At 36.9% G+C, this 10,052-nt stretch overlaps 1 protein-coding gene across 1 annotated transcript; it reads right to left on the bottom strand.

Moving 5' to 3' along the window:
- Positions 1-1,872: 1,872 nt before the first annotated feature.
- LOC149260941 (putative transcription factor PosF21) lies at positions 1,873-9,843 on the bottom strand. The gene is made up of 4 exons (XM_089421414.1): positions 7,733-9,843; positions 6,300-6,432; positions 6,038-6,122; positions 1,873-2,502 (listed from the first exon to the last, which is right to left on the bottom strand). The coding sequence occupies exons 1-4, from the start codon at positions 8,719-8,721 to the stop codon at positions 2,174-2,176; spliced, it is 1,536 nt and encodes a 511-aa protein (XP_089277540.1). The 5' UTR covers positions 8,722-9,843; the 3' UTR covers positions 1,873-2,173.
- Between the last annotated feature and the right edge of the window lie 209 nt (positions 9,844-10,052).

Raw genomic sequence — 10,052 nt, 5'->3', positions numbered from 1 at the left:
CAGTCAACCAGCATGCAAGTTGAAGCCTTGGCGCTTCTGCAAGGCCTTAAGCAAGCAAAGGCTATGGGTCTCTCAGAAGTCAGCATTATAGGAGACTCTCAAGCCATCATCAAAGTCTTAGTAGAGGATTCCTCTCTTGTAGACATCAGCGTGGCAAGAATCATTTCAAGAATCAGAACATTGATGAAATCTTTCCGGACTACAACTTTCCTTCATGTTTTGAGAGAAAATAATAAAGATGCTGATATAGAAGCCAACAGGGCAGTTCCTCTTTCCGCTCGTTGTCTCTTGGCAGACGAAATTGAGAGTTGGGAATCCATTCCATAACAATTGTCATGTTTTCTGTATTTTGCTGAATCAGTTTGTTTGTCTATTTAAGATAGGGAAAATAACAGAGATAGAATCAATAGTCTGGAATAAATTTCGCAGGTACCCAGGATTTGGGACCTCTGATCAGCTAGTGGAAGGAAAGGTTAAGGGCTATGCCCGATCAAATGTAACCGGTGAAAGGCATTTTGGCCAAAGATCAATATAATCCCATACCCGTTCTCGTTAAAAAAAAGATACCATGTTATTCACGATGTAAGAGTAAATGACAAGTCACCCTACAAAATAATATCCTTTAATATGCCGTGAAAATTTCTCAGGAAAATGTTTACAAACCAACTTAAATTATCCCCATCAATCAAGTTTACATCTCTGAGCAAACTTGTTACAACAAGTCTTAGTTTGCTCAGTAAATTCTTCAAAATTTGATTCCCAAACAATTCTAAAGCATTTGTAATGAAAATATATCAATACCAAACAACACAGCCTATAAAGTATTTTTTGGTGATTAAATAGGTTATTAGCAAACCTATATTTTGCATTGGCTATTCACCTAAGCAGCACATAAACAGCTTGTTGCCCACGTTCCATGTAAAAGAAATAAACTGTAGAACAAAACAAGTATTTGAATGGCAACTCTTAAAAGTGTTAGCTTACTGCATGTTCCACTTCAAATCTAAACCACCAAAGACTTCTACTCTACCACGTCATCTAAAGAGTTTTTCATATGCCTATTTTTTACAATGTTATTTATAATATATAATTGGGACATCCCGTAATTTTTTTTGGTGATAAATCAGTTATCAGTTAACTTTATTTTACATTGGCTATTTACCTAAGCAGCACATAAACAGTTTGTTGCTCACATTCAATATAGCCCATTTTAAATTAACACATGAATCGTCCAGCATTTAGTTGTAGAGGAAAAAAACTGCAGAACAAACCAAGTAGTTATCTTGCTATATGTTCCATCAACCCCAAACCACCAACCATGTCATCTAGACACTGGAACATATAGGGTAGTTCGGTTTTTCTTGTGTCTTCCTTTTACAATGTTATTTCTTTTAAATAAGCCAATGGTTAATGGGGACAATTGCAGCAATAGAGAAAATTTATTCGGGAGCTACAGTCCTGTAGCGTCTATCATGCAATCAAGAAGACATGGACAGTAATTATGATGTCATAGTTTAGGTTTTTAAAAATTATGTCTGAAAATGACAAAGAAAAATTGGCTGCCTAACATAAAAAGAAAAGTATAAATCAACCCTTTAAGGTAGCAACTAACAATTTGACAAAAAAAATGCAGAAACAAACTGAACGGACCTTCTTTTGGACTCTTCGCATAAGGAATACACCAAAGCAATTCTTCATAATTACTTGCAAGTTTAAACTGAGGCTTTCAGACTAGAACTATATCAGGCAATGGCTGGAACTTCAGAGAACAAACGCATCAAAGATAGATGCTACACAAAACTATAATTTGTCATGCAAGACTATGACAAATCACAATTTTCATCACATGTCCACAATCTGGCCCAAAAAATCTTAAATAGTATCACTAAGCACCCCTTTTCTAAATGATAACTTAATGATCTAAATACCCAAAACTTCAACCCTAAATGTGATGAACATGGATAAACAGCAACACATAAAGAATTTCCATGAAGGATGACCAATAAATCACAGTTTAACATCACAAAACAAATATCTAAAGCAGGCTAACTCATTAGAGGCCTGCTCTATATACTAAAATATTTGTACTGGTTCAAAGAATTTCCAAAAGAATCTTATTGCTAAACTCAGCACCCCATTTCTGATAATAACTCAAGTATTCAACCATATAGCTTCAAAAGTTACAGCCAGCTTCCTGACTCGTGGAAACAGGTAATCCTTCAGCTGTCATGCTGAACTCAGAGAGGTTGTCCCTATGTCCTTGTGAGGATCCAGTTCCCGCATTCCGTAAGTTCAAAGCTGATTGCTGTGACTGCAAATGAAGTTGTTGAAGTTGTTGTGCAGCCAAATAAGTGTGTGAAGATTGAAGTGGGGTCTGGAAGAAAGGTTGACTAGGGGTAAAAGAAGAAGTGCAATAATTCATCATATGTCCACCACTGGTAAGTCCTTGCCCTGTTGCCAGCTTCAACCTTTGTACTTCCTCTCTGAGAGCATCATTCAAAGCTGTGACAATTTCCAAGTTACAACATATATCACTCATAAGATGGAAAATAATAATATAATTCTCAATGCCATGAATATTCCTGGATAATGAATGGCTCTGAGACAAAAAGTTGAAGCAATAGAAAACCCTCAGAAAAAATGTTCCTGAAATGATTTCCAGTATTCGTACAGCTTCCTCTTGCTTAATTAAACAATTATTTCACTAGCTTACACAAAGGAAAAAAGAATCAATATGTAGACCAGCATCATGAGCGTGAAAGTAAAACCTCTCCTAGTTGAGACAAGGTATATAAGTACAAATTGCTAAGCTTCCATCAATATGAGATTGCAGATGATTCAAAAAAAAATTGTTGAGTGCTCATGAGTGAGTAAACAAATTACCTGTTTAAAACCAAAGCTTCGTGGAAATAAGCCACAAAACAGTTGAAATGCTAAATATTGTATTTTATAGTGACAGCAGTGTTTCATCAATATGGTACAGTGGAATAGACACCTACCGGATGCACTGTACTAAATTTCCAAAGGTTAGACCACTGTCAAAAAGATGCACTGCACTAAGTTTCCATACATTTTTTTGCCGTCAAGGAGAGGTGGGATCACAAACGCTGGTCTTATATGTTGGTAATAATACACATGACACCACCAAACATTAGCATAGAATGACCTTGTAGATATTGCACTATCAAATTGTACAAAAAATCAATATGACCTCTCAATAACTTTAATCAATTCCTGTATTCACTTATAGATTTTTTTTTTGGTGACCCAAAGTTACCCAGCAGCCCACCTGACATGAAACTACCAGTAAACCTCTAGGGGGCTATGATATGTCCTCCTCCCCATAGCCCAGGTCACAACAGGGGGGATTTGAACTTGGGTCTTTCGAGCTTCAACGATTTCACATTTCTCGGATTAACCAATTGAGCTGACCCCCCGGACCTATATTCTCACTTAAAATTTCTCTAACCTAATCATTTCTTTTATTTTTCCTGTTTTTCATTGCGTGAATGTTGACTTAGACTATAATGGAGAAGACAACACAGCTAAACTCTAAGCTGCACTGACTGCCACGGAACCAAGAGAAGGATATAGGAACAATACCAATATCAACAATAGCGACCTTATAGAAAGCATTAATCCTCTAACTTAGTGTATTAGTTTAACTTAATTTAATTTAACTTTTTAACTTATCCACTAGTGGCCAATGGTTCTGTAAAAAGCACATCTATAACATAAAGTGAGCATATTGGGAATGCTAAAGCGTCTCAGACAACAATGTGGTAAAAGGTAAAACGAACATATCAGGAATGCCAAAGCAACGTTAAGAAGTGGAAAAAGCAATCAAAGGGGAGAAATAGACAACCAAAAAATCAGACCAAGCACTAAGAAGCAATAAGTACAAAATGGATGATGTCCAGAAAGAAACCTGAAACCAAGAATGCTTTATTGTGATTTCCTTATCGTTTTCAACCTTTTCTCATTGTTCGATTTAAATCAAAGAGAGAAGTTCATGCCTCATGGTGCCTTTCAGGGTTAAGTTTTAGATGTTTGACTGTCTGTTCAGTTCTACATAGGTAACCAGTAAACCAATATTGACTATGACACATACAAGCTTGATAAATGTAAAATGTCCATGTTAGATATGAGAATCACAGCTTTACACATTTTTGTGGCAAATCAATGATGAAAGTTCATTCTTTAAACACCATAACCTACAGATATTTCATTTGTATTCCAAGGACAGGATTCACTTCAAGCATCATGTGAACAAAATACTCAATCACAAAATTAGCAGTCCTTTAACAGTGTTGGTATGGTAGCGTATTGCACACAAAATTGTCATCTTGGATTAGCTTGATCTGTTTTGTACATCCCATGCTTGATCTTGGATTAGCTTGATCTTTAATCAAAAGGAAATTCATTACTCTAAATATTTAGTCCCAAATACATTTAATTTTGTGCAATCAGTGTTAGGACTCAATTTCAATATAACACCATGCAATTAAAGTTTTCTTGGCTGGATTAGAAGTTAGAACTAACATTAGACTACAGGTTGACTATGATCCCATTCCACAAGAAGTTGACCATCTAAATTTTGTGTCAGAAAATCCACCTTAAACTTTATAAAATAAGTATTTCCTTCTAAGAGGCTTCAAGCGTGTATAACTCTGATGGATCTGAAAATGATGGTGACAGAAAAGGTTAGGAATACGATAGGGATGAGAAGTGAAGTAATATTAAATGGATCTGATTTTGCACTCATCCAACCCAACATTTCAGGTACCCACTTTGAGTTCAAACTACATTACTGAATACTGAAAATGTACATTGCAAAGACCTAGTTATTACATATGTTTCATCTCTGTCTCTTGCTATTATATATTTGTTTTCATGTAGTAGTAGAACTTTATGGATTCTCACTTGCATTATTTTCAATAGTGTTTAAACAGAGAGGTGTGATCTCATCATTAAAATCAGGAATATGTACTATCTTTTAGAATTCATTAATAATTAAATATATAGACTGACAATGGTGAAGAAAAAGGGAATGAAATCTAAATCTTGTTACACTAAAATGGAACAGTAAAAATTATTAAAATAACCACCTGGTTTTACTTATACAAAATAAATACTGTTTAATTTAAATAAAAAATAAAAATAAAGAGGTCAACGGTGACTTGCTGTGTCAGTGAAAGCAGGGTACTTCTAACACCCCCACCAGGATTTAAGTCTCTCCAATGATAGTTCGTGTTTGTGCTCATAGTTGTACACCAATACTTCCAATAGTGGTTGAGGCCAAGTGCAAGTCCTAGGCACCTTTTGCAGAATAGATACCTTTCACTCCTGGCCACTTGACCAAAGGATTCCAATTGAAATGTTGTTGGTTGCATTCACTCCTGGGAGTTAAGCATGCTATCCACGTCATGATAAGTGGAAGCAAGTCAAAAACAATTGTAAATAATAAAAAAGATGCAGGGGAGCGGATGATGGATATGAAATGAAGCAAACTTGTTCACATATATAAAGGGGTCATGATTCAACTTTGTCAAAGCCCTTCACCCTAATGGAATAAGGGTCAGTTTAAGTGGTCAAATATGTTTGAGGAGGATGATTTTAATGGACAGTAGTTTCAGTAGTTTAGTACTCAATGAATAAGGAATAGCAGCACAACCATCCACTGCATGGATTACTTATCAAGCAAGATGCATCTACACTGGCCCAAGACAAGGATAGGCACACAAAATGATTGTATATAAAATCACAGATTAAGGTTTCTTGCAAATACCTTAGCTTGAAGAAGGATTACTTTCTAGTAACATGCATGGTTTTACTGCCACTAATAAATTATAATGCTTAATACATGTTTCATGAAGACATTTGTTTAAGCTGTCTTGGTGTTGAGAACAAGTATCTCCAACTATAACTGATGGCCAGGGGTTTTGGTTCATTAAAAAATTGAAACAAATAGAGTTATAACAAATGGTAACAAAGTCTGATTTTGTGTTTCTTGAGAGTTGCTAGGCCATATACTTACCATCGCGGAGGTGAACCTGTTGCTCCATAGATTGTAATCGTAGCTTTAATTCACTATTTTCATTTGTCAAACCAGTTGTATCTCTCTGTCCACAAAAATATCAATCATTAAAATGTGATTTCACCGAGTGGAAAGAATACAAATCACCTCCTACCCAGGAGAAACACAACATAATTTTCCTACCATAACTGACAGCTTCATTTTCTAATGCTTTATTTTCAATTGCTCAACTTGAGGGATGGAATCATGGATAAGGACATACTTGTAACATGGTCAACTGTGCAGACAAGGTAGTAGCTTCAGTTTGTAAAGTTTGCACTTTCCTTTCTAATTCTGATATGTACCTCATCTTTCGCTCTTTGGACCTCGCTGCTGATTGACGATTTGCCCAAATTCTAATTCAACAAAAATAGCGGACATACTTCAGCCTTCTTTGTACAGTAACCATGAATTAAATGTTTTAAAAGAAACAAACTACAACTGCAAAGTGTGCTAAATTTCAAAGTTAGAATGTAAACTCTAGATACATAAAAACTCAAAATCTACACATATTTAAAAGTTGATCAACAACCAAACAAATATTTTATATACTTCACATTCAATCCAATAAAAAAAGAAATAATGTCAAGAACTCTTCCATACAACAAATAATGTCAAAATTGTTATAACAAATTGCTCAAAAATCAGTAACGAAAAGTTAAAAGAAACTATTTTACCAAACTCAAATCAAACAATAACATTTATAACTAAAAGCTCTATAATATATATATTAAAATTCTTGCATAAATATTGAAAATTTTAATGAAATGATAGAATGACACAGACATAAAAGACAAGCTTAAAGGGGCTTTTTGTGAGCCAACTGTTGATGTGGTTGGCAAGGTATCAGCAATTTCACTTTCGCTTACAGGCTTCAGGGTAGGGCAAATAGTATTCCAAGGGAAAAACAAAAAGAGAATGTGACCTCACACAAAAATGTACAGCTTGAAAGATGGAAAAAAATAACTGAACAGTAAATTTACAGAAAGTTTAAAAAGAAAACCTGCAATATGTTTTTTATATGCAAGAGAAGAAACATGCATGGAATTGCTGTAAGTTGAAGACAAGTCACTTGCAGTAAGATAAATATGGCATGCCAAGATCATAATGAGACAAATAAAAAGGATCAAAGAATCAAACTAAGACAAATCTGTAACACAAGACAAAATTATAGAATGGTTGAAAGTTGCAGCAAAGTCAACTGCAACCAATTAAGTATGACATGCTATGATTAAATGCATCGAGCAAGCTGCAATAGGAAAAAGCAATCCGTCCTCAAAGAAGCTGCTTTCAATCAAACAGTAAGTCCTCAAAAATATATTTGTGTGAAAAAGCCCACACAGATGGTATTCTCCTCCAGCAACTTCTCTTTACCTCTGAATTTTACAGTTCTGTTGCTTTTATGAACCAACATAATCTTGAACAGACAGAAAGATTTGTATGTACAGGGCGAATTGCATTGTCTGCATGTCTGTATTTACTATTTATATGTAAACAAAACCGAAATCCCCAAAAATGTCACTGCAATGTGAAATTTAACAGACTATGACTATCCCATCCACAAGTCTAATATGGTTTCATTAGATAATAAAAAATGACATCCATAGGAATCTAAACATATCACTCTTTTGAGATCAAAAAATGACAGAAGTTTACCTCTTAGCCCTTTTGGGATCAATAAGTGCAAGATCAGCTAGTTTGGCAGCTGACATTGCTTTCTTTGTTTCTGCTAAAGATGCCTCAGCAGTAGATAAAAGAAGCTCAGGCTTGATGGAAGGAAACCCATCCATGGACTGACTGTGTTGATGGCGAACTCGAGGCTTATCAGAAGTAACACCACCTGGGGCCGAACCGCTGTTGTTGTTTTGAAAACCTGAAAACACTCCATCCATAGATACACTTCGAGAATGATGAGTGGATTGAAAGGGCGGTGTTAAGCCTCCTTCTGAACCAGACTGTGTTGTGGCTGCCATTGCTTGAGTTGAAGATGCTGAGAATCCGGTAAATTTATCCATATCAATGTACATTGAGAAGAGATCATCATCAGCTTCATCGGAAAGGGTAGGGCAATCTGAACCAACAACACCAAGCTCACGGTCAAAGCTTATATCATCAGGCAAGCGCACCGCAATCTCAGAATGTGCCCTGCGATGTCCTCGGTTCCGAGGAGGAATATCTGGCATCCTGTTGACATCAGTACTGAAATGATGAGGAGACATGGTGGACAGTTGGGTATTGCTAGGGAGACTCTTGGGAACAGGAGAAGATGCAGAGTCTTGCATTTGCATATCAACAGAGTGAGAAGCACTGGATCTCATCGACGACACTGAAGGGGCAGATGATAGGGATGGTCCTGAAGATGGGGGAGGGCCTGGAGATGGGTCTTGTTTTACAGTGAAAGCATTTGTAGTGGAAGGGTAGCCAACATATCTGGATGGCGGCTGAGAGGGTTGGGATTGAGATGAGTGTGAATTGAAACCACCACCACTGGTAGGTTGAGCACTACTGATACCAATATTATTGTTATTATTATTATTGTGGTTGTGATTGTGATTGCTCTTGCTGCTGTTATTGTTGTTTGAATTCTTCCCATGAAGATCAGGTTGCCCAACAATACCACCGTGCCTTTCACCAGCTTTCTCCATAGAATCAACCACAAAAAACTAAAATAACAGCAGCGAATACAGAAATAGATATATGCTAAATTCTTCCAGGAAGTAAAATAACAGCAGCAGATATAGATATATGCCAACGCTATTTAAAAAAGGAGAAGGGAAACTAGCAGATTTGGCACATCGAGGCAATGCACCGATCCATACCAGAAAGATCAGGTAGTGAAGCCGTAAAAGAGAAGGTTGGTGGCGAGGCAAAACTGAAGGATTTTGAGCTTTCTGAGGATGTGGACTCAGACAAAAACACTCTTTTTCCAATTACCATGCGGGGATGACGAAATCGCCACGAGGGAGCGTAATGGGGCCTAAGAAAAGTTCTTGGGTATGGCCGACATTGTACAGTTACATCATCTCTTGACGATGGAACAATAAAATAAAACAAAAACGCAGGCAGAATAAGAACTTATCCATGTGGGCAGCTCGGAACCGGGTCGGAGCTCATCCCCTGCATTTCTATCTCCTTCCACCGTATATTCGTTTGATCCCCAGTCCGCCCTACCCCTGTTTACTCACGCATTTTGTCAAATAGTTGGCCGGCAGACATTTTGTCAAACACTTCGTCTGTATCTGCTCCACATTTATTTCCCTTGTAAAATATACCTCTCCGCTCCTCCGCCTACTGCCAAACCAATGGCGGATATTTAGCGGTTGGGGATTTGACCGAGGTGAGCCTCCGCTATTTGCTTGAAAATTTTGGCGTCTCCGACTTCTTTCTTATACATTAGCTTGCCACATTGCTCTTTTTTGGGTTCTGTGAAATGCTAGTGGGCTGCGGATTTCTTTAGGTTGGGTGTTCGAATTCCGGCAGTTTGACCGATGGTTTCAAAGGCAAATGGGGTGTGCCACTCTATCCTGCTTGAAATTCTCAGGAGGGGGCGGTGCCGAAGTTTATCAATTGATGTCAAATGATATGTATGAGTTTAATCTCCGTGATTATCCAAACCGCTAATAAACGTGAATGAATCTGTTTTGACTTTTGATTGCTTTGGGAGTAAGTTAAAGGGTTGAAACTGTATATTATTCTTATGGATTTCTTCGAAAACAAGGGATAATTTGGGGTTTGGTTGTTAGGGTTTCGTCCAGGGTAGTTGCTTTCAAGTACTAGGTGCTTTTCATTGAAATTATTTTCCATGTTAAATTCTCAAATGATTAATAACTGTGACATCTAAAATATCAAAGATACTAACAGAAGCCAGTGGACCAAAAAACACTGGTTGGGCCCCATGGAGGCATTTTTTCTTCAAAGTATACTTACCATCGACCAAAGCATGTGACCTCAACAGACTTATGATTTGATTACATGC

The sequence above is a fragment of the Pinus tabuliformis genome, chromosome 6 (genome assembly GCF_031772625.1).
Source record: "Pinus tabuliformis cultivar Carrire ecotype Pingquan chromosome 6, CPIR1, whole genome shotgun sequence".
Taxonomy (NCBI): Eukaryota; Viridiplantae; Streptophyta; class Pinopsida; order Pinales; family Pinaceae; genus Pinus; species Pinus tabuliformis.
This window is presented reverse-complemented; position numbering and strand designations above follow the sequence as displayed.

Coding starts and splice junctions, on each gene's coding strand:
- LOC149260941 (XM_089421414.1), bottom strand. CDS start 8,721: ATGGAGAAAGCTGGTGAAAGGCACGGTGGTATTGTTGGGCAACCTGAT. Junction 6,433..7,732: donor GATCCCAAAAGGGCTAAGAG/GTAAACTTCTGT, acceptor TTGTTGAATTAG/AATTTGGGCAAATCGTCAAT. Junction 6,123..6,299: donor CACAGTTGACCATGTTACAA/GTATGTCCTTAT, acceptor TTTTGTGGACAG/AGAGATACAACTGGTTTGAC.